At 43.4% G+C, this 26,998-nt stretch overlaps 3 protein-coding genes across 8 annotated transcripts in view; all 3 read right to left on the bottom strand.

The window, feature by feature from the left end:
- The window catches only part of syt8 (synaptotagmin VIII), a 17,677-nt gene extending 10,479 nt beyond the window's left edge, over positions 1-7,198 (bottom strand). For 4 of the 6 annotated variants that reach the window (XM_063874347.1, XM_063874375.1, XM_063874365.1 and 1 more), the window contains exon 1: positions 7,057-7,198. The gene's annotated coding sequence lies outside the window, so the exon portion shown is untranslated. The remainder of the gene's footprint in view (positions 1-7,056) is intronic. The other 2 variants (XM_063874392.1, XM_063874358.1) reach the window with 2 other exon arrangements.
- Positions 7,199-7,983: 785 nt separating this feature from the next.
- On the bottom strand, positions 7,984-17,168 carry dldh (dihydrolipoamide dehydrogenase). Its single transcript, XM_063909377.1, has 14 exons — positions 17,022-17,168; positions 15,460-15,535; positions 14,853-14,932; positions 14,658-14,726; positions 14,385-14,454; positions 13,574-13,674; positions 12,658-12,801; positions 12,345-12,446; positions 12,021-12,211; positions 10,403-10,573; positions 10,127-10,316; positions 9,803-9,940; positions 9,574-9,663; positions 7,984-9,253 (listed from the first exon to the last, which is right to left on the bottom strand). Exons 1-14 carry the CDS (start codon positions 17,058-17,060, stop codon positions 9,188-9,190), a joined length of 1,527 nt encoding a protein of 508 aa, XP_063765447.1. The 5' UTR covers positions 17,061-17,168; the 3' UTR covers positions 7,984-9,187.
- Positions 17,169-18,123: 955 nt separating this feature from the next.
- Positions 18,124-26,883, bottom strand: LOC134876674 (E3 ubiquitin-protein ligase TRIM41-like). The gene is given in 6 exon segments (XM_063901728.1): positions 18,124-19,161; positions 19,164-19,433; positions 19,554-19,734; positions 19,736-20,097; positions 20,100-20,274; positions 26,742-26,883. Coding segments are annotated over 5 exon segments (1,521 nt in total). The 5' UTR covers positions 20,266-20,274; positions 26,742-26,883; the 3' UTR covers positions 18,124-18,619.
- Positions 26,884-26,998: the final 115 nt, after the last annotated feature.

The following is a 26,998-nucleotide window of genomic DNA, read 5'->3' as shown; positions in this document are numbered from 1 at the left end:
AATATGACATCTGCAGCTGCGCTACACATTACTGAACAGAAAGTCAACAATTGCTTGTTTTGTGATAGTGCTGAACACAAATCCGAGAAATGTCCAGACCACGATGTGCCAGCACGCAAAGAAAAACTGAAAAGGCTAGGCAGGTGCTTTGTGTGTCTGGGATCCAAACACATTGCTAAGTTTTGCAAGACGAAGGGTGTGTCATGTGCCACATGTGGTGGCAGGCATCATGCAGCCGTGTGTGAGAAAAATCTGGCACCCCCACCTGATGTGTCAACCAACACAGACACACTTGTAAGCTCAGTAATTCCTAAAGCAGAGAACACAGTGCTGTTACAGACCACCAAGGCATGGGCCGTAGGGCCCACAAGCAGGAAGATGGTCCGCTGCCTGCTAGATGGAGGCAGTCAGGGGAGTTTTGTGCATGAGAATGTAGTGAAGGAGCTACAGCTACCTGTTACCAGACAAGGAACGCTTACTCTTCACACATTTGGCTCCTCTGCTCCAACAACGGTGAGTCGCAACATAGTGAAGCTCAGCTTGGAGAATGTGTGGGATAAGCAGCAGAGAATTGAAATAGAAGCTGTTGTGACCCCACAAGTGTGCACAGCACTGATGAGGGTTCCAGGTGAACACATACAGAAAGAGATGAAAAGAAGAGGTCTCCAATTAGCTGACTGTGATGGAGATTACAAACCAGAACTTTCTGTGCTAATTGGCTCTGATTATTACTGGCAGATAGTGTCTGGCCGAGTGGAAAGACTGACCAAGAGCCTAGTGGCACTAGAGAGCACATTTGGATGGGCAGTGCAAGGCCCAATGGCAGTGTCCAGCATGACGGAGTCAACATGCATGAACATACTGCTCAGCAACGATGCACAGATGGACAAACAACTGCATGCGTTCTGGGAGCTCGAGTCCCTGGGCATCACAAGTGAGAAGCCTGAGAGCCCAGAGGATGCGGAAGCATTGCAGCGGTTTGAAGAAACCTCCATTCTCAAGGACGGGCGTTACCAAGTGGAGTTGCCATGGCGACAAGATCATCCACCACTTAAAGACAACTACCGCATAGCCAAAAAGAGAGTGGAGAGTTTGAAAAGGAAACTGAGCAAAGATGTCACTCTGTACAGCAGATACAACGAAGTCGTGGAAGACTACCTAAAGCAAGGAATGGCTGAGGATGTGCCAAAGGAGCGTGCATCACCGCAAGACACTCAGACATACTACTTACCCCATCATGCTGTACTGAGGGAAGACAAGGCGACAACAAAACTGCGAGTCGTATTCGATGCTTCATCTCACGAAGATGGAAGTCCCTCACTGAACGACTGTCTCTTAACCGGCCCCAATCTGAATCCAGATCTGATGAGTGTTTTGATCAAGTTTAGACTGCATGAAGTTGCTTATATGGCAGACATCAAGAAAGCATTTCTGCAGATTTCACTCACAGAAAGAGATCGGGACGCCGTGAGATTCCTGTGGTTCACAGGTCCACCAACACTGGACAAGGACATGAAGCTGCGCATGCTCAGAATGACGAGGGTGGTGTTTGGAGCTTCGTCAAGCCCATTCCTACTCGCAGCCACCATTAGGAAGCATCTAAGACAGTACGAATCAGAACACCCAAAGGTGGTAGGAATCATCAGCTCCTCACTGTATGTCGATGACTTTATTTCAAGTTCAAGTGAGGTGACAGAGGCCTATACAGTGACAAAAACGGCCAAGAACATAATGTCTGAAGCAGGCATGGAGCTATGCAAATGGATGACAAGCTCTGCTGAGCTCAAAGAGAAATGGCAGGAGAGCTCGATGGATTGCGTTGCTCAGCCAGAACCACACGGGTCCATTCTCAAGGTGCTGGGCTTGGTGCGGAGACCGGCCACTGATGACTTCGTGTTCGACCTCAGAGGGCTGCTGGATATCCTGAAGGATAGAGAAAACACAAAACGAAGTGTTCTGCAGTCTTCTGCTCGAATCTTTGACCCATTGGGATTCTTGACACCCTTCACGATTAGGATCAAGATCATGTTCCAAGAGATGTGGGAGAGAGGGCTCCAGTGGGACGAGGAGCTGCCACCTGACATGACAAAGAAGTGGCAACAGTGGTGTTCAGAGCTCCCTCAACTGCATGAGGTGTCAATCCCACGATGGTACAAAACGCATATGCCACAGCAGAACAACCAAGAGCTAAAGCTGCATGTATTCTGTGATTCGAGCGAAAGAGCTTACAGTGCAGTCGCTTACATCGAAGGAAAAACAAGGGAAGGAGAAGTGACCATAAGCCTGGTTGCATCCAAGTCAAGAGTGGCCCCGCTTAAAAGAATGACTCTGCCACGCCTGGAGCTGATGGGTGCCGTGATAGCAGCCAGGTTGGGGGACACACTCATGAAAGCGCTGCAGCTAGACAAGACACAACTCAGACTGTGGACAGATTCAATGATAGTTCTGCACTGGATCTGCGGCTCTGCTCATAGGTGGAAACAGTTCGTAGCGAATAGAGTCACAGAAATCCAGACCCTAACCGACCCACAGTCCTGGTCTCACTGCAAGGGGAAACTTAACCCAGCCGACCTTCCCACCAGAGGCCTAACTGTACAGGACCTGAAGCAGAGCACATTGTGGTGGAAAGGACCTTATGTTCTAATGACAGCTGATCACTCACAGAGTACTCAGGAAGATGTTCAGGAAGAGGAGGTCGGATCTGAACTCCGATCCAAATACCAGATTACAGTACAGGCTGTTCAGCAAGAGCCAGACTTCCTAAGTCCTGTCTTATGTCTAGAGAAGTACAGCAAACTAAAAAGAGTGTTCCGAGTGACAGCCTGGATCAAGAGATTCATCACCAACGCACGCTCAAGATCTAAGGTGAGCGGTGAACTGACAGCGGAAGAGCTGAATGAAGCAGAAAAATATTGGACGAAGGTGACTCAAAGAGAAAGTTTCTGCTCCGAAATGGATCTGCTGATAGCAGGGAAATGCCCCAACACTGACTCCAGGATACGGGAGCTCAAACCATTTCTGGATGAAGACGCATTGCTTAGTGTTGGAGGACGGCTACAGCATTCAGATCTCTCTTACAGAGAAAAACACCCCTGGATTTTGCCCAGCAAACACAAATACACAGAGATGGTGGTGCAGAATCAACATGAGCAAATATGCCATGCAGGTGTACAAGACACTTTAGTGCAGACAAGAGAGAAATATTGGATTCTTAAGGCAAGGCAGATAGTGAGGAAGGTGGTGTCCGGATGTGTACTTTGCAGGAAATTCAAAGCAAGGCCTGGGCAACAGACTACTGCACCGTTGCCAAGGGACAGGATAACAGAATCACCACCATTCGAAGTTACCGGTGTGGACTTTGCCGGGCCACTCTATGTGAAGATACAGAGCTCAATGACAAAGGCGTACATAGCACTTTTCACGTGTGCTGTGACCAGAGCGATCCACTTAGAGTTAGTCTCAGACATGTCCACGGAACACTTCTTACTAGCTCTGAAACGATTCATCTCCAGAAGAGGATTATGCAAGGTGATCTATTCAGATAATGCCAAGACGTTCAAGAGGGCAGATCAAGATCTAAAGGAGCTCTGGCAACGAATTAAAGATCCACAACTACGAGAGTTCTTCTCAGAGAAGGGCATCACCTGGCGGTTCATCGCTGAAAGAGCAGCCTGGTGGGGCGGATTTTGGGAGCGGCTTGTTAGATCAGTCAAAATCATTCTCAGAAAGGTGCTTGGCAAAGCTAAACTCAACTTTGAAGAGATGTGCACCATGCTGACCGAAGCTGAAGCCGTAATAAACTCAAGGCCGCTCACGTATGTGTCCAATGATGTGGATGAGCCAGAACCACTGACCCCTGCCCACTTCTTGGTGGGTCAGAGACTGACTTGCTTGCCTCCTAAGTCATTTCCAGCTGAGATCAACCGTCCAACAGCCAACAAGGAGGAGATGACCAAGAGGTGGCGCTACAGACAACGACTCGTGACCAACTTCTGGAACCGCTGGCAGAAGGAATATCTGTTGGATCTGAAGTCGGCCCGTCGCTATGACACCCCACAGCCTTCTTCGCTGAAGGTTGGCGATGTTGCGCTCATCGGAGAAGACAACGCCCCAAGGCAGAGCTGGAAGCTGGGGAAGATCGAAGAGCTGTTTCCTGGTCGTGATGGCCTTGTGAGGTCATGTGCAGTTCGCACTAGCACAGGGACTGTTCTGCGGAGGCCCATCCAGCTTCTGTATCCGTTGGAAATAGTATAAACAGTAGTTTATGGGGGGGAGGATGTTGTGAATTTATTTGTTAGGAAGAGAATTTATTTAGAACAGATGATTTAAAAGGAATAGTTAAAAGCAACATTTAATAAGTTAGTCAATTTATAAGTAAGTGTTAAGAATAACAGTTCATGTTTCAGATATGGGATTAGATTAAAAAGGGACTTTAGGTCATTTAAGTTGGGATATACTTAGGAAATGGACTTGAAATGGACTTCATTACCCATGGGACATTGTGCGTGTTACGTCACATACGCAGTGTTGTAGGTCGTACAGCGGCCATTGTTTTATGTTGTTAAGGATGCTGACAATTCAAGCCAACCACTCGCTGTAAATATGTTAAGTTCTTTATTTTAGTAAACATCTGAAATGAACGGACGTCTCCCTTCGTTATTTTAGTAGCCATCAACATTAGTTCAGAACATGCTTTGAGTGTTTCTTCACAGATGGGTCAGCCTTCCCTCCTTCAGTATACTGGCAGCTACTTTAGTCTGCAGCATGCTTTATATTCCATAGACTCATCAAATGTAAACATGGGGACGGAAAACGGTGTTCTGAAAGTTAGGAACGCTAACCGAAGTATAAAGTAGCATTACATAGAAAAGTGTGTACAAATACTTGCAGTGTGTACTTTAGTGACGTATGAATCAGACGTGAGTGCTGCTGCTCCTTCGGCTCCACCATGAACAAACAGCACATTAAACACAGAGCCACAACAAGCTGAACACGGGGGGGCAGATCTGATCAGGAGATAAAGTCTACTCCCCCGGCTGGAAGAAACGCCTCCTCTGCAGCACATCTCTCACCCTGAGACCTTACCCTAAGACTGGGCAGCACTTTAAAAACTGAAAGGACTCTCTCTCCGAAGTGTAGTACGAGGAAAGCGTCTTTTTTACGTTCTCATTTTACATGCGACGGATTTTTTGACATTACTTATTTTTTGCAGAGTTTTCGGACATTTTTCCAAATAAACCTTTTTTTCTGACTGATTTCTTTTGGGTCACGGTCAGACTTTACTCATATTGTTGGGACTTTTTCACAGAGTTTTAGAATTTTTCTGGTGCCATTTTATTCTGTAATTTTACTACCTTAAGGATATTTTCCAGAATAAATCATATACCTCTTTTAGATATCTTCCCAATTAAATAAGGTTGTGCTAATTTGAACTCCGTTGAATAATGTTGAAGAGTGATCTGCAGTTAAGGACTTCTTGTTCTTCAGGTATCATTTCAGAAACACTTTCAGACATTATCACATGAATGTTGATATTTCTTTGCATCATTTCCTGATCATTTTCATAAATTCTTTTGGACATTTTTCCAGACACGTGCAACAACGCTAATAAGCCAAGATTTATTTTTGCTATCTTGGACTTTCTCACTTTCCTTTACGGTGAAACACAGCTATTGCACATTCAGCTTTTAGACCCGTATTTCTCCCATTTTACACCAACATTTTAAGAAAACACTAACCCTGAGTAAAGACAGCAAATCAATACAAATAGAAATAAAAACTCCTGAAAATATTCAGACGTATTTTCTGGTGTCTGCTGTCAGCCATTAATCCCAGTCCTCACTGAGCGTGCTCCCAGTAGATGCACAAACTAAGCGTCTCGTAAATAAAAGCTGGAAATATTCGACTCACTGATGAAGGGTTTTACAGAAGGGTCCACATCTGGACTCGCTGGCCAAAACGTTTCTGAGGCTCAGAACAAAAGGGATGTAAAGGAGGAGGAGGAGGTGGAGGAGGAGGAGGAGGAGGAGAGGAAGGAGGTGACGTAAAACTTTTCCTGGAGAACAGCAGAGAGTTTGATGAGAGGAAACGTCTCCTCCCTCCGTCTCCATCCACACCTATTCATTCAAATCAGCAGGAAATCTAAATAAAAGCCGCTCTGTTCGAGGGGACCGGGGAGGGTTCTGATTTAGAGACCTGGTGCGGTCCTGCAGGTACCAAACGTTACACAGGCAAACATGAAAGGAAACAGTAAAACAAATCTATAAGGTTATTATTCAATCTATTAGATGTAAAATAAACCTGGGATATAAATATACATGTAAACATTGAATGAATAAAAGCTAAATGATCTTACATTCCCAAAAATACAGAAAGAATCTGCTTGCTATGATTTTACAGACTAAAGATGATACAGATAAATAGCTATGGTAGGTCGTGTCTAGAGAACAACACATTAAAAGGTATCACGGTAAAATGTTTCAAATGAAGATCAAAGGTCAGCAGAATAAATCATGTTAAACCCAATGATGTTGACTAAAGGGCAAAACTTGCAATAAATAAATGAATAATTGTCACTTTGTTAATTAAATGATCTCTTCATTTTGTGAACAACCCTTCGAAAAACAACTTCTCTAAAAAATGAAAACCTGCAGATTGAATTTCAGAAGGAGAAGAACTTCAAGAGTAAGGAAAGTAAATCAGCTGAACGGGCTTTAATTGAAATAACCAATGTTTCGTTCACAGCTAGGAAGTGTTGATTGTGCTGTCAAGTCATTATCAAGTCAATCAAATTGGGCTTCTGTTTTTGCATATTTTCTGATCAACAATTCATCCAAACATCTGGAGACACACGGGAGAGAAAGGTGTCATCTGAAAAAGCTGAAGAAGCATCAAATAGAGTTTGAGATGAAAGAAGGGACAAAATAAAGCTGAGTGAAGAAACAGAGAAGGTGTGTTAAGGATTCACCCAGAAACAACAGAAACACACACACACACACACACACACACACACTGAAAACCACAGAGTAAAACTGAGTACGATATAGAAACATTTACCTGAGTTTAGCGATGACTTTATTTCCTTTTATTTTAATCTCATTCCCTGTGCTTTTGTTCAGTCGGCTGATAAATTAAAGTCCCTCTGAACGTCAGGCGGTCATCTTCGATTCTGAGAGTGTGACGACTTGGAGCTGCACCACACCTGCTGAACACACACAAACACACACACACACACACACACACACACACACACACACACACACACACACACACACACACACACACACACACACACACACACACACACACACACACACACACACACACACACACACACACACACACACACACACACACACACACACACACACACACACACACACACACACACACACACAGTAGTTCAAACAGAGGTGGAGTCGCTGTAAATACCAGTTATTCAAATATGTGTCATTTCACTTCAGAACTGCTTCCTGCAGTCGGGACTATTTTTTATTACATAAAGTACAAGAGAGAGAGAGCCGCTCAGGGATTTGAGCCTCTGCAGACCATTCACATACACCAAAACCTATAGAACACATGAGCGTGAACCTGAGATCCATCCTGGTTGAATACAAGTCTGAGACTGGAAATGAGCCGAGTTTCGGACGCCTTTAAACAACACGTTGAAATGTTTAGTGTTTATTAGAAAACCTCTGAACTATTGCGTTACCTTTTCATTACCTTTAAATCTGACCGTTTCTCCATTAAAATCCATGTCACAAATCAGATAAACCCAACCTCTCTTTGGATTCACTTGTTAATTGTCTTTATAGAAAAACCAAGGACCCGTCAGTTGAACGTTTAGTAAATAAATGGCGAACACGTTCGTCACTGACACGGGAGGGTGAGACAGCAGACGTTTATTCAGATCCAAAGATGGAGCGTTGGATACCTGACATTTGAAACTCTCTCAGACTCGTTAAAAGAAGAAGGACACGCTGGTTTTTATTCAACTCATATTTTATTGGTTTCAAATGTAGAGAAAAGCAAGAGCCAGCAGCACAGGGGAGCGGCCGGAGCAGGAAAACCATCCCAATGGAGTCCTCGTTCTACAGGGGAATAAACTGAGGCTCTGCACAAATCAGGAGGAGACTTAAAGAGTTCTGCTGTAAACAAAAGCAATAGTGTTGATTTAGAGCCTTTGACCATAGCTTGTAGTGCTGCAGCTGATCATTTATCATACACTGTATTTGTTTGTATTGTCGAATAATCTGCGTCTTTCGTCGATAAAAAGTCAGAACATAGTGGAAAAAAAGTCCAAACTGTGGCCGTGAAGTCTTATATATTCTCTTAAATGATATGAGAGAACAGCAGTACATTCTATATTAGCAGTGTTGAAAACTCACAGATTGATTGCTCATTTAAACGGTTGCAGCTCTACTAGCTTGCAGTCCTCTCCTCTGCGTACGTTACTGTGTGATGGTGACTAATTCCAATGAATATCTGCATTTAATCACTTTTTTTCTAGTGTTTTTTACCCTTTATTTGTCCCATTTGTTGCTGCTAAGGAGTGCTTTCTTTATTTTGATATAAAAGTACACCCACTAGTTTTCAACCACATCTCAGGGAATGGATTTGGACTGAAATGTGTCTCAAAGCTCTGAAAAACAACTAGAAAGTAGAACTTTAAAAGACAGACATTACATTGAGATTTAGGTTCCTTTCTCCTGCCGCCGTTTGTTGTTTCTGCAAATTAAAAATGATGAATTGAGGCAGAAATTCAGCTTCAAAGACGTGTGAATGACTGAATTTGAGCGCCAATTCTCACTAATTCAACATAAATTCCTCTGGGGATTAAAGCTCGCCGTGCTTCAGCCCCCGGAGTTTATTCCACCTGTGGAGCGCGCGTCTTCCTGACCCGACTCCCCGCCATAAAGTCTGTAAAAATAACAAAACCACGCCTTCCTTTCAGAGGAAGCCGATCCCACCCGCAGAAACAATAATATTTATACCTCTAAGTTCTGTAGATAAGAGTGATGCATTCTGGGATGTCTGTGTGGAGCAGAGAGACTGAACTGAGGGCAGCGTGGGTTCCCCCCCGCCTCCTTTACTGAGAGAACGTTTAAATAACACAGGAGCTGAGAGCGGGACGGGGACGGGGGGGGTCTCCTTGTTATGTACACTAAAGGAGCAGCGGCTCCGCGGGTTAGAAGTTAATCGCCTTCCCGAAGGAGGCTGCGAGGTTCGCTTCTCTGAAGGCCTCAGACACCGTCTGAGGAGGAAGAGGAGGATGAAGAGGAGAAGTGGAAGAGACGGAAGAAGTGGAAGAGGTGAAAGAGGGAGGGGGAAGATGAAGAGGTGAGTAGGAAGAAGAAGTGGGGGAAGAAGAGGAGGTGGAGGAAACGGGTGAGAAAAAGGAGGGGGAGAAGAGGAAGAAAAAGAGAAGGAGGAGGAGAAGGAGGTAGAAGGAGAGGGAGAGGAGGAGGAAGAACAAAACAAGTGTCAGTGATTTTTAATATTTGATATAACAGATTTTTTCCCCACTGTACAGATATGTGTGTGTGTGTGTGTGTGTGTGTGTGTGGTACGTACAGGATGTGCGTGGCAGACTCTGGCGATGTCCTCACAGGAAGCTCCGTACTCCATGGCCAGCGCAGCTTCATTGATAATCTCCCCGGCCCCCTGCAGGCGCAGAGCGGAACTACATCAGATATGCTCTGCAGATTGAGCTGCTGTCCCCAGGCTTTAGAACCCGTCAGTAAACACGGATTCACTACATTATTCTACTCTGAAGACGAGGTTATTCTGGGCAGACTCTTACCGTCCCCACGATGTGAGCCCCCAGCATCCTGTCCGTCTCCTTGTGGCTGAGGATCTTCACCATGCCGTCGGTGTCGTTGTTGGTCTTCGCTCGGCTGTTGGCCGCGAAGGGGAACTTTCCCACTTTGTACGGGATGCCCTGAGGAGGAAGAGGACAGGGGGGAGGGACTTTAAAAAACACTGCAAGACTCAAGGCAGTAAAAACCCTGGGATAGACATGCAAGGGATAACAGAGGGGTGCAGGACCAGGACATGAGTCCGCATCTTATCGCCTCCTGTCCTGTCTGGTGTTTTGAATGCGTTTGTTAGCATGTTCCTCCCTCACCTCCTCCTTGAGCTGCTCCTCAGTCTTGCCCACCCAGGCCACCTCGGGGTGGGTGTAGATGACGGAGGGGACGCAGTTGTAGTCGATGTGGACGGCGCCGCCCGCCATACCCTCCACACAGATGATGCCCTCGTCCTCGGCTTTGTGGGCCAACATCGGGCCGGCGATCACGTCCCCGATGGCGTAGATACTGGGAGGGGGGAGAAGGCGGCATGTGAAGCAGGTATTCCACCTTTAGATTAGATAAGCGACGGCTTCGGCCTGAGCGTGGGGTACCTGGGTACGCTGGTCTGGAAGCGGTTGTTGACGGGGATGCGGCCCCTGTTGTCGAGCTCGATGCCGACAGAGTCCAGGCCGAGGTTCTGAGTGAACGGCCGTCTGCCCACACACACCAGCAGCACGTCGCACGTCAGAGTCTGGTTCTTCCCTCCGGCCGCCGCCTCCACCCTGAAACACAAACAGGGTCACAACACGGCTGCTGCTCCCCTCCTGCCGTTAACAGATATTCCAATTTAAATTCTGATAGCTGCAAATTAAGTGCTATTGTCTTTTGTCAAAGATTCAAGTTTTTTATCAAAATTGCAGAAGTCTGAATTTTGATCTCAAAACTTCTCTTTTTTTTCTCAAACTTTTAACTTTAGACTTTTTTCTCCAAATTTCAGCGTTTCTCATCACTCTCACTTTATTTTGAAAATCTCAATTTTAACTTTTGCGTCAAGTTTTCAAAATGTTTACTTTTTTATCCAAATCTAAAAAAGGTCTGAAGGTCAGGTTTTCTTCTGTCTCAAAATGTTGAGTTTTTCTCAAAGTCCAGATTTCCTTCTGAAAACCACCCTCTGTCTCCCCTCCTGTCAGGGAGAGTTGAGTATAACAGGAGCTTCAGTCTGCAGTCCGGCTCAGATGTTCTGGTTCTTCTCGTAGCTCCTCACAGCAGAGCATCTACACCTCCAGACTCTACAGAGTTATTAAACAGGACCTCAGATCAGAGGTACTGTCTCATGTCCTCCTGCAGTCTGACAGAGGATGCTGTGAAACCATCCCCTCAGAGGAGCTGAGGATCCCCTCTGAGGAGCTGAGAACCCATCCCCTCAGAGGAGCTGAGAACCCATCCCCTCAGAGGAGCTGAGGACCCCATCCCCTCAGAGGAGCTGAGGACCCCCTCTGAGGAGCTGAGGACCCCCTCTGAGGAGCTGAGGACCCCCTCTGAGGAGCTGAGGATCCCCTCAGAGGAGCTGAGGACCCCCTCTGAGGAGCTGAGGACCCCCTCTGAGGAGCTGAGGACCCCCTCTGAGGAGCGGAGGATCCCCTCAACGCTGCTTTTTACTCAAGATTCTGACTTTATCAAAATCTCTGAATTCTGACTTTTTAATTTCAGATGTTCTTTCCAAAGGTTTTAACTTTAGACTTTTTTCAATCAAAATTCTCGAATGTGTTCAGTATCTCAAAGATCTGACTTTATTTTGAAAATCTCAATTTAGACTTTTTGAAAAATCACGATTTAATTCTCTAAATTTTAACATTTTGAAAACCTCAACCTCAAAATTCTGACCTTTTTTCTAAAGAGGTTGACTTTGTTAAAATTCTGAAAAATCCAAAATAAAAATCAATTTAGATTTTTTTCTCAAAATTCAGACTTTATTTTGAAAATCTCAAAACAGTCTACTTTCTCAAAATCGTGACTTATTCCTCCAAATGTCCATATTTGGACCTTTTCTCAAAATCTCACATCTACTTTTTTTAATTTGGACTTTCTGAAAACACATCACCTCAGTATAAATGATCCCATATCAATTCTTTACAAAGCTGCTGGTGCTTAACCAGGAAGAACCAAGACATCCTGGATTTGAACTGGAAGTGGGGAAAGGGGCGGGGCTACAGAAGGAGTTGGACTCACGCTACGTCGATCTTCCCGTCGGGCCGGCGGGTGGCGGCCATCACTTTGGTGCTGAGCTTGAACTTCAGGCCCTGTTTCTGCAGGATGCGCTGGAAGTTCTTGGACATCTCCATGTCGATGCCCATGCCGCCCACGTGGCCCAGGAACTCCACCGCCGTCACCTTAGAGCCCAGACGCTGCCACACTGACCCCTGCAGGACGGGAGGGGAACACACAGACTCAGAACCTGGGACAATCGATCGACCTAATAACTGAATCATTTGAATTATTTTTGTCTGTTTCGAGGCTCAGGTTTGATGTTCTGTTTAATGTGGAGATGCTGACCAGCTCCACTCCGATGACTCCGGCTCCGATCACGATCATCTCCTCGGGAACCTTGTTCAGGGACAAAGCTCCCGTCGACGACACCACGTTCTCCTCATCGATCTAGAGTATCAAGGTAATATAAAAACACAAGTCTGTCCAACATGTTTACAGTTATGCATTTCCACCGGTCAAAATCCCACCTTTATATCACTGAGCTTTGCAGCATGATGAGACTGCTCTGGCAAAAGCACATCGACCCTGAAACACCTTTTCAAAGAGGCGGCTCTTAGCAGGACCCCCCCCGCAGATATCTGTATATGATTGAGCTTACCTGAATCCCGGGGAAGGGCGTGACCTCGGAGCCGGTGGCGATCAGGATGTTCTTGGTGTTGATGACCTGCTCGCTGCCGTCAGCCGTCAGCGCCGTCACCTGGTTCTTCCCCGACACCCGCCCATAGCCATTCACATGGGTCACCTGAGGGAGACACGAGGGGTTACTGACGGGCTTCATTCATCAAGTCTGAAACGTTCCTTGCATCGCAGCAGCTCCATTTGAACCATCAGCAAGGACTCATATTAAGACACGAGAACACACATCAGTTTCTCTCAGGAAGGATCCTGACCGACTGAGCCTGAATTCCAGCAGCAGTCCTGAAAAAAAGCTATTTGAACTATTTCGATTATAGGAAAGCAGCTTCAATGCGTCCTTTATAATCTCATTAAGGATACTTTTATGAAGTGGCTGTTTCCTGTGGATATTTACTTCAAGTGAAATAATCCTCTGATCGTAGCAAACATGTTTCTCCATTTACTACAAACCAAGAGGGTTTCAGTTCTGGAGATTAAGTCATAAATACCTCATGTGTTATATATTAAGTATATTCATATTCAACATATATGTTACGTATCTTTTAAAGTGACAAAACATTTCACAGAAACAACCAATTACAAACTCTGCAACTTTCCGCATTTTATGGCGTGGCCTATAAAAGGATCCCCTGCTTTAAAACCAAAAGGAGACCCTGCTTTCACTAAAGTGCGTTTGCAAAGTTTTCTTTTTATGATGCAAAGAAGCAAATGAGGGTGCAGGGTGTTTAAAAACAGAACGGAGTCAAGATGATCCCATTTTGATTCCCGAGGTGTCCCCGAAGGCACCGTTCCATACACTGCTCCCAACACTAGGACGGGTCAAATGCACGCGAGTGAACCACAGTGCATATTAGAAACGGAGGGAGGGGGGGGCCGACCTTGTTCTGTTTGAATAGATGTGCGATTCCTCCGGTGAGAGCTTTGACGGCGCCGCTCTTCTGAGCCATCATCTTCTCCAGGTTCAACGTCAGGCCTGAAACTGAAGACAGACTTTAATCAGCGCCAAATATTCACTAATAAATAACAACTACTGAGTATTAACGTTCAGCTTGGGCTCTAAATCAATAAAAATAGACATTTTAAAATGTGAAAACAGACATGTTCAGTTTCCTACTTGACATATTTAACTTAATATATCATTAATATAATTAATATAAATATGCTAAATGTATAATATATATTGAGTATACATATACTTAATCTATATGACATATTCATATACTTCATATACATTAAATATCTAATATTCATATTCTTCTTTGTATCATTTCAAAAACTGAAACCGTCTTTGGTTTGTCGTTAAATGGTAAACATGTTTGCTACGATCATTTCACTTGAAAAACGAGGCTTCATAAAATAAATCTTATTAGTTTTGAGAGGATGTTCAGACTAAATGAGTATATTAAATAAATAAGAAGAGGAAGAAACAGGATGTTGGGACAGGTATTTGTTCTCATGTGTAACTTGTTTTTAATTATTCTCGGTCATTTTAATCTCCTCTTTTAAAAACACAGAAGTTATTTACTTTCAAAGCCTCAAACTAGGCTTTTATTGTGAAAGATCCACAGGAAACAGGACGCTGTTCAGACTAAATGAACAGATCCTGTAGAGATGGTAGTTTATGATTATGTGTAGCCTCTTTTGTACAGATTCTTATTTAAAACAATAGAAACACGTGAGGTTTCTTACTTTCGATGCCTCTGCTCTCAAAGTCCTTGCCGTGAGCCATGTGGTACAGATAGGAGTTGTTCAGCAGCGCCTGCAAACACAAAACATCAATTAAGGAACTTTTTAAAATCCTTTTCATGATATCTTTTTATATATTTAACATGTAATGCATTGTATGAGTGCGTACAACCCCGCAGAATCCAAGTCTACCTATCATTTCTGTTTTTGCTGCAACTTTAGAGCATCTCAGAGCACAGATTGAACATTTGAATGGAAATAAAATCAGTGTATTACCTTTGAGGGGATGCAGCCCACGTTCAGACAGGTCCCGCCGAGCGTGGCATTCTTCTCCACACACACTGTCTGTCAGAGGGGAGGGGGCACGGTACAGATATCTACATTTAATATGTTTAATATGAAACCGGCCTAATGTTTAACTGCAGGATCAATATTTAGATCGGACAGAAACAGACATGGTGGGTTTTTTACCTTGAAGCCGAGCTGTGCGGCTTTGATGGCGGCGACGTACCCCCCCGGCCCCGAGCCCACCACCGTGATGTCTGCATCGACTACAGAAACACAGAAACTCTCATCATTAATCGGTAACATCACATGACAAATATTCACAGCCAGTATTTAGATCAGGATCATTTAGCGTCACTGAAACATAATATTTATAATTAGAGTGAATTTAGTTTTTGATTCTGCCGGCTCCGCTGTGATTGGTCAACCGCTTAGACATGTCGCGCTAGCCAATAGGAGAGCGAGTGTGATGTCACTGTTCCAGAAGTATATAAAGGAGTCCAATGGAAGCGTTTCAGGCGGGGGATTTTAGCCTTTGCAGACCCTTTACATGCATTAACACTATTAGAACACACCACAGGAGAGGGAACACCTCACAAAAAAAACAATAGGGTCCCTTTTAAAAGCTCTTAAATGTCAGATTGCTTTCTGAAGTGTGGAAACAAACACTATCGCAAATCTGGCTAAAGTTCATAAGAGAACCTGCCATTAATGAAGACAGATGATAAGGTAACGTTCATAAAAAAAGAACCCGGCTCTAACGAGGACGGGTGATAAGTCTCGGTTATCTTACTCGCAGCTTTGTCGGCGTAGCTTCTGACGGACAGCGCTGTCGCTCCGTGCAGTTTGCAGGGAAGCTGGTGGCTCCGCTGCGACACAAAACAAGGGTTGCAAAGTGAGAAAAATAACATTCAAAAAGACTGTGAAACACAAAACAATCCACCGTCCCTATCCAAAACCAAACAGGAAGTATCCAGCATGCAGAAAGGAAGTTTCCATCCCGGGTCAAAAACTAATTACAACCTTTTTTCTTTAATTGGTTGTTTATTAATCAGTGGTTTGCCAGGTTTACGGTCTCAGACTTGACAATAGAGTGCTTGTTATTTACTTACTGTATTTCCTTCACTATCACTTCCTTATCCAGCCGCTCAAAGAAATGTGTCCTCCATTCAAAAGAGACATTCAATGGACCAGAACTCTATCATTATTGTCTGGGATATCTTGGTATGACATCCATCACTAATGTGATATCACTTCCTCATGTGTGAAGCAAATGAGTTGTAAAAGACTTTATTTAACTGTAAAATATAAGTAAAAAGCCATGTTTTTAATACATTAAAGTCAATAAAAACTCGTTTTTAAAGGAAAAACCTCACAGAAAACAACTTTTACGAAGATTTCAGACATTTGTATACCCCAGGACAAATAAATAATGGACATTTCTGCTACAGCAATCTGCTTGAGTGTGATTCTGATTAAAAGAAAGAAATATTTGACAGTAATAATGGATATAGCTTAGAAATACAAGAATAATGTGTAACTTTGAGGCTTTGAGAGGCTCTGCACCCCCACTGACCCTGCAGCCACTCTACAGACTGTATGCACTACATTAATAAACACTATCTTGTTTTTATCCATCACATTTAGGAATGTCAAACCCTTTATATTTTGTATAATTTGTACACACGCTACCTCTCTCAGTATCTGCACAGCGTTCCACTTTCCATAACAATACTGCACATATTTGATTATTCTGGGTAGTTTATCCAGATTAATGTAAATAATTGTCTAAATCTAAACGTAAAAATCGGTTTAGGTTTAGAATAGGTTTTATTTAATCATTGTTTGTATTTTTGGCTTGTTTTTCTTTCTTTCTTTTCATCTTCTTTACCTGTGTTTAAGTATGCACCATGTATACACCAAGGCAAAATCCTCGTCTGACCTAAAATAGCATTACACCAGTTAGGTAATCGCTGCTAACTAGCTTAGCATGCTAACATCAACGTTACCTCTCTCCGCATTCGCCAACAAAAGTAGTAATTTTTGTTCAACTAGGGACTATTCAAGGTCATTTTGCTTAAGCCGAATTAAAAGAAACACTTTTATTGATTTAAAAAACGTTTAAAGCCCATATAAAGTGACATATTTCGCATACAAAAACAACTACAACTCCTTAAAGGCAGGTTTGTCTAGGGGAGTCTGGTGCTCATTATACTCAACAGAGGTGAGTGCTAACAGGCCCGGGTCCGAAAATCTGGAGACACCAGAGTTTCCAGGACCAACAACAACCGGGACCATAAGGAAACCTCCCCGGACAACACATAGTGGTAAGTAGGGTGATAAGGGTGGTCTTACCGTGGCCAGAGAGCGGTAAACCTGCGTCCAGCTCTGCATGTTGTCTCCGGATCTGTAACCTACAGCAGGCCGACCAGCCAAGGACTACTCAGAGTGCGCATGCGCAGTACCCGTGCGGAACAAACCGCCTTGACGTTTTCTTCTTCTGTTGTATTTATTGGCAGACCGGAAACCAACTTTACACGGACATACCGCCCCCTATGTATGGGTAAAGATGGCATTACATTATAAAGACTCCTTTATATGTAATTTGGTCAAATAACAACCCCTTACCAGAGAGGTAAAGTAACTAAGCAGATTTAGTCCACGACAAAATAAAATCAAAGGTAGCACTTTAAAAAAAAGTATTTTACTTAAGTACATTTGGAGGTACTTGTACTTTACTTGAGTATTTACATGTGATGCTACTGTGTACTTCTACTACAATTCAGAGGTAAATGGTGTACTTTTACTCCACTCAATGTATTTTATACCTTTAGTTTCTTTACAGTTTCTTTTACTCAAGTACCAGACCTGAGCACTTCTTTCACCTCTAACCATAAAATCCACCTGTTTAAGTCATTTACTTAAATAACGACTTTCAATGAGTTCAGATTAGTTCAGATTATTATGGATTTATGATATTCTGCCGATATTAAACTGTTTAATTTAGTTTTTTATGCAACACGATTCTTTGTTTTTCCCCCTCGAGCAATTGTATCTTGTCTCTTCATATCTTATCCTGATGGATTTCAAGTTTATATCTTCAAAATAACCCAACGTTTTTAAATAGCTATTTTCTCAATTGGTCTTAACAGATATGAATGTAGGCCACAGTTTGTAATGAACTCCACCAGAGGGCGTCATCAGATATCTCTTTCACCCTTCAAACTATTGCACTGATTCAATTAAAGCAAGGGGTTTATGTTGTTTGGCATTAACCTATTTATTTAAAACATACATATAAATAACTAAATGATGTTTATGGGTTTGAAAGCCAGGTTCAATAAAGAATCCATGGAAAGCTAACCATGGCATGTCTCAACAAATCAAGTGATGCTTTATAGTTTCAGCCATTTCTGAGCTTTGCTATATCTATGATGTAATGAAACACAATACACACTTTTCTTTGCTGTGATTTATTAATTTGAAGAAAAAAGGTGGTGTTCATAATGTGTCCTTATGTTTTTATTACATTTAGATTATTATGACCCCCTTTAGCAGTAGCAGGTTCCTTAAGCTATCCTTCCTGTGGTCCGATAACATACTCTAAAACACTGAGGCCATATCAACACACCATGCAGAAATGTACCTCAACATCTTATCCCGTACAGATAGCAACAAAGCACAGAAGATGAACATTATTATCATCCTAACAATCATGAACAACATTCAAATCAAGCCATTCCTTCACATACAGTAAATAAAAAGAAACTCATAAAAAATGCTTTTCTAAATGGCCTTCATTTGCAAAATTGTGAATCATATTCTTTCAATTCCAAGAAAGAAGTTTATTAAAATGCAGGTTCATATTTAAACAAAACCCCTGAACATCACCAGTTAATGTACATTTATTGAACTAAATCATAATACATCCTCTGTGGAAAATCCAAAGGTTTTTACTCTCTGTGATGGACAGGAGTGATGATCAGAGGGTCAACAATTATAATCCAAATTTCCGGAAAGATTTTCTTCAGAGTACTGAAGCATGGGTAGAGTTTCTCAGTGAAGCAGCAGCCAGTGAAGGAGTAGATCAGAGCGGCAGAACCAACATCATAAAAGGAGACCAGACCCTCCTCATAATCCACAAACACCCCCACCTTCTCAGGCTGAGACTTCAGACAGAGAAAGCTTTCATGGTCAGAGGAAACGTAGTAGTCGTTGTCTTTCCTCAAACCGATGGTCCAGACACCATTCTCAGGGGTCTCTATGATCTTTCCCTTCCTGTTGATCGACTCTCTGACAACTCCTAAAGTCCAGGCAGTATTTCCTTTAACCTGAACCTCGTAATAAAATCTTCCTGAAGAGAAACTCTGCTTTGCTAAGACACAGGGACAAGGATCAAATCTCTCTGGATCGTCTGGGACATCCATCCTCCTCCTACTTGGTCGAACTTGTTTTCCATCATCAGACAGGATGAGGTCAGGACTTGCTGTATCGGATCCAGAGTCACATCCACCTCATACTGCTGGACCCTCTTCAGCTCGACCTCAGCGAACAGCTGACTGAGCGTCTCCTCCAGCTGAGTCACAGCTCTCACCACAGTCCCCTCATATGAAGGAGGACGGACCCTGACTCCTGTCCAGTCCTTGGTGGGTGGAGCAGCGTTCAGGGAGGTGAAGCTTTGGAGGAGGTGGAGCTGGTCTTCAGAGCGTGAGAGCAGCTCCACCTCAGTGCTTCTCTTCTCCAGCTCAGAGATCTCCTGTTCCAGCTCTTTGATGAAGCCTTCAGCCTGTTCCTCTGTCTCTCTCTGCTTCTCTCTGATGGTGACGATGAGCTCGGCCTGGCTTCTCTCAACAGACTCCTTCAGAGCGGTGAAGACCTGAACACCACCTGCTATCTCTCTGTCTGCTGCTTCCTTACTGAGCTCCACTGAGCGTTTCATCTCCTGAATCTTCAGGCGTCTCTTCTGGATCATCTGCTGAGTTTCAGCCTCTGTCTTCCCCAGCTCAGCCTTCTTTCCTTCATATCCTTCTTTCAGAGGAACCACATCATGGGTCTTGTGGTCTGAAACAGGTGCAGAGCATGCAGACACACACCTGGTCGGTCTTACAGAACAGCTCCAGCAGTTTATCGTGCTTCACACACATCCTGCCTTCCAGGTTCTCCACAGGGTCGATCAGCTGATGTCTTTTCAGACGTGAAGCTGTCAGGTGAGGCTCCAGGTGAGTCTCACAGTAGGAGACCAGACACACCAGGCAGGACTTCAGGGCCTTCAGTCTGGTTCCAGTGCAGACGTCACAGGGAACTTCTGCTGGTTGGACAGCTTGTTGCTCTGAGCTGCTGCTGCTGGCTTCCTGTTGAGCTGACTGTCTGAACTGAGCAGCCATCTCAGAGATGAAGGTGTTTACGCGCAGCTCAGGCTTTATGTTGAAAGCTCTTTACAGTTGGGACACTGATAGGGGACTTTAGTGTCCCAGTGTTGAGTGATGCAGGCTTTACAGAAGTTGTGTCCACATGGTATGCTGACTGGAGCAGTGAACACATCCAGACAGATGGAGCACAGGAACTGATCTTCAGTCAGCAGACAGCTGGCAGCAGACATGTCTACACTCTGAGGACAGAAAGCATATATTTTAATAATTTGTTGAACTCAAATCTATGAGCCTTCCTGAATTCCATACAAATAGTAACTAACAAACTGAGTGAAACGGAGCCCAGATAGTAAGTGATACCATATAGATCTTTTTCACAACACTAATAAATGAATCAAATATGATATTAAATTGTTGAGACTAAATGTAATTATTAATAAATAACAAACATTAACCTACACATAGTTTGTTCCTGCAGATATTACAAAATAAAATAATCAACTAAATTGTGATATTTTATAAAATTGCATCAATAATTAGAATCCAATAATATGTTTTACTTTTAAAAATTCTTTTGAATTATTTATTTTGTACTTTTTCTTGTAAATGTCCAAATAGGAATACTTTAACTTCAATAAATGGTCGAGTACTTCCTACCCCACTATACATATTGCTGTCAATGTAATCCCATCGACTATCATCGTTGTGTTTATTATTACAGTCAAATCACTCTCGAGGGAAAATCTCCACAACGGAAAGTTTCACTTTCGAATGCACGATCAGGCCCAGCGCCACACCTTCATCACTTGTCGCTTGTTTGTACCATTTTCAAGCGATGTAATCAATTCTAGGAAAAGTGTTTTTTGAGATTTCAAGATTCAAGATGTTGTAGGCAGGCCATGCATGCCAGCAAGTGCCCCCCTTGAGGTGTAGACAGTGTACTGGGGCTCTCTGGCTTGTTTCTGACACAAACTGCTTTGAGGAATGGCACAACTAACCTTAGTGACAAAAAGCATGTTGATCTTGGTGCTTTGAAATATTGATTTGAAAGACTTGAAAGAACTATTTTCTGATGTCTAGAGAATGTAAGACTACTTTTCACTGTGGGATTTGAATACATTTCTGGTAACATTTTCGTCTTGTTTTCTCTTTTGGACTTATGGTCTCATTCCTATTTGTACATCCATGTGACATCACTGGAGCCTATATGCTGATAGCTCAGCTTGCTATGTATAACACGTGTATATTACTTGGTTCTGCAGTACAGGGGCATGTTTTAATAGCATTTTTACAAAAAAAGACTAGGCGAGCCAAACATATGGAAAAAGGGCTTAAACCTCAGAGGGTTAATAAAGTTATAGCCCTATTTAGGGCCTGAGCTCGACTTAAGTCGGAGCGAAGACCTACTGAAACTGGAGGAATTCTATTCATTATCTTTTTCAGTCAAATTAATTGCGTTTTTGAGGCCCTTGGCATGCTTAAAAAGTTGAGATATTTTGAACACTTGGCAGGTCAGTTGTAAATATATACAGTATCTGATGGAGGTTTCATAATTGGTACTAGCAAAAGGTCTCTGTAGCGCCCCCTAGTGATCACAGTTTGGCTGTGCTTTCACTTACAAATCTGAAAGTTGGTAGACATATGTAGCATGGTGGGACGATCAAAAAAGTGAGTGAGAGGCATATCGTAAACCCAACAGGAAGTCCCCCAATATTTTTTCAAATCATCAACGCATACAGTTTTACAGTGGTGGGCCGTCAGGGCCAGCAAGGCCTTCTCTGCTGGCCTAAACATCATCAGAATATAAATTAAATGTTGATATATTTTTTCCACAAATACGTATTGAATTATTCCCCATAGTCTATTCTCTTCATTTTATAGCGTTCGTCTTGGCTGCGCTGCTTCCAGCCTCAGAACGAGATTTGGAGGGCTGGCCTTTATGTTAGAGCTTTTATCCAATCATATTTCAGCCATAATGTGTTGCTAGGGTCAAAGAAATCTGCCCTTAGGCCTTCAGAATCAACAGTGCGGGCGGCTGTAGCTTAAAGTGAACGCAAACAAAACTGTGGCGTTAACCAATCAGATTTCGAGGTGGCGACAACGGGCCAGCTAGCAGGCGTACGCTAACGTTAGCACGTGCACATCTTCTGATTGGATACGCACTATTGAGAGGCAGAGCTAGTCAGTAGGCAGAGCCATACAGTCTATGGGCAAAGCTAGCAAACAGAACTAGAACTTGAGCGAGCTAATTTGTGTAGATTTCTACAAGCTATTTTTTCAACCCACAATGGCTGAAGGAGGAGAAGAGATCAATTTGGTCGCAGATATAATTACAACGCCATTTTCAAAACGAACTTTTCAAGTAAAGCTACACATCTTGAAAAGGGAACGACCAACTCCAACGCTAGCGAGCCTAGCACAGCAGGGAAACTACGAGCGGTACCCCTGGCTCACAGCCTCCGAGAGGCACTGCAAATTGTACTGCCGGGAATGCCTGGTATTTGCAACTGATCGATTTGGTGTTTGGAGCCACACTACATTTGCAAACTTGAGTTGTCTAACCAAGGCAGCAACGAGACACCAAAGCACAGCTGGGCACTTGGAAGCACTGGTGCTTTTGAAAACCTTTGGGGACACCCGAGTGGATCTACAGCTCAACGAACAAGTGCGCAGGGAAACGGAGCTCCACAACGAAAGGGTGAACAAAAATAGGGAAATATTGAAAGACTGATTGATTGTGTCCTGTTTTTGGGTAAACAGGAACTTTCATTTATGGGACACGATGAAAGCGCCGAGTCCAGAAACAGAGGAAACTACGTGGAGCTTCTTCTTTTCTTGCTGAGAACAACACAGATTTGCATTACCACCTGTACACAAACAACATGTTTACTGGGACGTCAGGCAAAATACAAAACGACCTGATTTATGCTCTTGCTGAAGTGATGGGAGGAGAGATCAAAATGGAGATTAAAAAGCACCCTTTGTCGCTGTTATGGTGGACGAGACGTCAGATGTGGGTAATGTAGCACAGCTGGCACTTGTTCTGCGTTATGTGACAGACACAGGTGTCAAGGAGCGGTTTGTCAGATAATCTGATTCATTGAGTTAACTGTAAATGCTGATGTATTGATTATAAATGCTTCAGAAATATTAGTATAACTCTGTTGTACTTGACTATGTTAAGGTGATGCAACGCCCGGTTATACTGCGTTTCTGTCTAAATGTATAGTTTCTAGAGCCATGGCGTCATAATGATGGCATTAAGAGGTGGAATAATTCAGGTAGGACTGTGTAGGACATCACTGAAGGCCTAGGTGTGAAATGCACGGCCCGCCACTGCAGTTTTATCAGGATCCACTTCACCATGAGTTCTACAGTGTTTGCCACATCAATACGATCTTTCCGTGGCTTGGTTAAAAAAATACATCTCACGCCAAGAAACAGAAGGTAGCTGTAACTCGACCATATTTAGTCCTAAAATGTGTAACTCTCCCATGGGTGATCACAGTCCCACCCTGAAGTCAGCTGCAAGACTAAAGTCACTCATTTCCATAGCGCCCCCTGCTGGGACCAGGGAGTAACAACTTTTGGAATACAAATTCATCCTCCTCCCACATTATTTAGATCTCTCTGAAATTTGATCAGATAAGCCTGAAGGGGGGGGGGGGGGGTCTTGATAGTCAAGGTTGTGTGTCTGGGTATAACGACTTGGCTGTAGAAGTGCGATAAAGTACGATCCATTTCCATGAGCAAAGAAATGCTATATCTCACCTCTAAATGGTCAAACCCTTTCAAAACGTCACACGTTTGATAAGGACCATGCCCCGCAGAGAGCTGTAGCTTGTTTCAATCAGACGTCATTTTGTTGATTTTCTATTCATTTTTGATTGTGGGCAATTTTAAGATTTGGAGACTTGGACATGCAGGGAAAGCACGCAGACGGTTGCAATTTCAGTTCTTATAAAGGAGAGTACATCAAGATGACGCATGGAGGACATTGTGCCAATAGGTGGTTTATTTGAATGTCTTTGAATTCTTGAAATATCTGAAGTCGATTGTGCAATATGTGCAGTCGCTGCCTTCACTCCTCCCCTTGATGCAAGATGCTCTCTGACTGTTCATTAGTCTGACCTGCAGACTGTGTGTCTGTCAGCGACTCAGGAAGGTGAGAGCGATAACTTCAGTCTGAGTGAAGCACTTCAGACACTCCTGTGATGGAGGCCTGAACCCCAGAGCGTCAGACTCGTGACAAAGAGAGTTTTACTTGTTGTCTTTTGTCTTGCTCTGACAACACGCTGCGTACATTTAGCGCTGACTTCACTGACTCCCACTTCCATTCATGACTGTGCCTTTAATGTGTGACTGACTTTAATCATACTCAGTTCACCATTTCTCAGTCTGGTGTGCATCTCTTTTATTGGGGGCCACAAACCGGTTGTAACCATGGTACAAGCATTCAAATGTACCGCCCTATGAAAACATGTGGGGCAACGAGTCCGACCGGTGTGCAGGGTGAGCTTGTTGATCACTGATAAAAACAGCGTTCAGTGTTAGAGTACATCTGAAAATGTTTCAGTTCAGCTGGAGACTGGGGCGGATGACAAGAGAGACAACGAGCTCTCCTTTTCTTTTCAGCACCGCAAGTTCAGAGTGTTTCCAAAAATCCCTCTGAGTTTAATAGTGTGAAGTTTAATGGAGATATTTGAAGACTAAACACGAGGAGGTTGATCTCGCTACTCTCTCTGTGTGTTCACATCGTTTATTAAGCTCACTGATGCAAGTCACTTTTCGAGCCAAGGCAAGTTTCTTTATATCGCACATTTCCGCACATTACAATTCAAAGTGCTAAAAACATTTGGAAACAAATGCAGCAGAAACACATTTTTAAAATATCATTTAAAAACAGGATTCAAAAGCAAAGATAATACGATAAACACAAGAGCTATAGAATACATGAATAAAATCCACACTGCAGCGTGACATATGAGCAGCTCAATCAAAAGCAGCGGTAACAAAAAAAATGTTTTCAGCCTGGATTTAAAAATAGTAAGAGTTGTAGCGGACCTGCGGGGTTCTGGGAGGTTATTCCAGATAGTGGGTGCTTAAAAGCTAAACGCTGCTTCTCCTTTTTTAGTTTTGAGTCTTGGGACAGAGAGCCGAGCCGTCCCAGAAGACCTGAGAGTTCTGGATGGTTCATAATGTAGCAGGAGATCAGAGATGTATTCTGGGCCTAAACCAATCAATGCTTTATAAACCAGCAGCAGAACTTTGAGACCAGTTCTCTGACAGACAGGAAGCCAGAGTAAAGACCTCAGAACTGGACTGATGTGATCCCCTCTCTCAGTGTAAAGACCTCAGAACTGGACTGATGTGATCCCCTCTCTCAGAGTAAAGACCTCAGAACTGGACTGATGTGATCCCCTCTCTCAGAGTAAAGACCTCAGAACTGGACTGATGTGATCCCCTCTCTCAGAGTAAAGACCTTAGAACTGGACTGATGTGATCCCCTCTCTCAGTGTTAGTGAGGACTTGAGCAGCAGCGTTCTGAATCAGCTGCAGCTTCCTAACAGATGTTTTAGAGACCTGTAGAGACACCGTTACAGTAGTCCAGTCTACTGAAGATGAAAGCATGGACAGGTTTTCCAGATCCTGCTGTGACATCAGTCCTTTAATCCTAGATCTGTTCTCAGGTGATAGCAGGCGGACTCAGTTACTGTTTTAATGTGACTGTTGAAGTTCAGGTCAGAGTCCAGGACTACACCGAGGCTTCTTGCTTTATTCATTACCTCAGTTTTGTCTTTGTTTAATTGGAGAAAGTTCTGATTCATCCAGTCATTGATTCGTTGAATGCTCTTACTCAGTGTTTGAATTGGAGCATAGTCTCCTGGTGAAATGGTAATGTAAATGTGTGTATCGTCTGCAGAGCTATGGTAACTTGTAGCATGTAGATGTTAAAAAGCAGAGGTCCTAAGATGGAGCCATGAGGAACCCCACATGTCATATTTGTCAGCTCTGATGTGTAGCTGCCTATAGAGACAAAGTGTTTCCTGTCCTTTAAGTAAGATTCAAACCAATTTAGAACTGTTGCCGAAACTCCCAACCAGACGGTCTAGCAATATGTTGTGGTCAACAGTGTCAAACTAACCTTTGGATCTCAGCTGCTGGTTGGTTATTCAACTTATAAAAAAGACATTTAGGATAAACTAAACTGATCATGTCTTTGTGCAGTAATATCATCCGAAGCTTTCTGGGTCTTGTGTACATTTGTAAGATCCTAAATAAATTAAATGGAAAAGCATTAAAAACACAATGTGACCCCTCCATTACTGTCACTTTTGTTAGTACAACAACACTGCTTCCATGCTGCTCATTTTGTTATTAGATTATATTTAAGGAAGGTAAATATCTTTAATATTCTCCCTGGCTGCGGCCCTGAGAGGCACTTCCTGTCTGAGCAGAGCTGAGGCTTTGAGTTCAGACAGGAAACAGGTCTGGAATTAGCTTAAGCTAATGCTAGCAGTGACTGTGTTCTTTCTGACCCTCACTAGCCGGGTTCACCTGGTCTGGTTTTATCTCTGCTTTGTACTCGAGGCTCAATCCTCCCTCAGTCCTTACATTTGATATAAAACAGATCTACAACCCTCAGCCTCTGATTAAACCAAACCTGGTTCAAATAATTAGTGAGCTGTGTCTGTAGTGCACTCACCAGTGTTCGGCTGTGGCTGAGAAGAAGCTGCTGGATTCAGTTGTTTCTTCAGAGAGGAACAGAGAGACGGTCTGGACTGCAGCTCTGCTCACACTAACTTTACCTTTCGTTTCTGTGAAGTTATGACTCTCCTGTCTCAGTGTTGCTCCACCTCTGTGGCCCGTCGCCAAGAGTTAGCAGAGGAGGAAATATTCCTATCATTCCAATTACTCAACACATCAGTGTCTGGCATTACAATATTCAAATTGATGTAATGA

The sequence above is a fragment of the Eleginops maclovinus genome, chromosome 2 (genome assembly GCF_036324505.1).
Source record: "Eleginops maclovinus isolate JMC-PN-2008 ecotype Puerto Natales chromosome 2, JC_Emac_rtc_rv5, whole genome shotgun sequence".
NCBI classification, from domain to species: Eukaryota; Metazoa; Chordata; class Actinopteri; order Perciformes; family Eleginopidae; genus Eleginops; species Eleginops maclovinus.
This window is presented reverse-complemented; position numbering and strand designations above follow the sequence as displayed.

Excerpts from the sequence above, each read along its gene's own strand:
- dldh (XM_063909377.1), bottom strand. The coding sequence starts at position 17,060 with ATGCAGAGCTGGACGCAGGTTTACCGCTCTCTGGCCACG. Across the intron at positions 14,933-15,459 it reads CTACGCCGACAAAGCTGCGA|TCGATGCAGACATCACGGTG; the intron begins GTAAGATAACCG and ends GTGTTTCTGTAG. Across the intron at positions 9,254-9,573 it reads GAGTCTGCCACGCACATCCT|ACGGTGTCTGAGGCCTTCAG; the intron begins GTACGTACCACA and ends CTTCCTCCTCAG.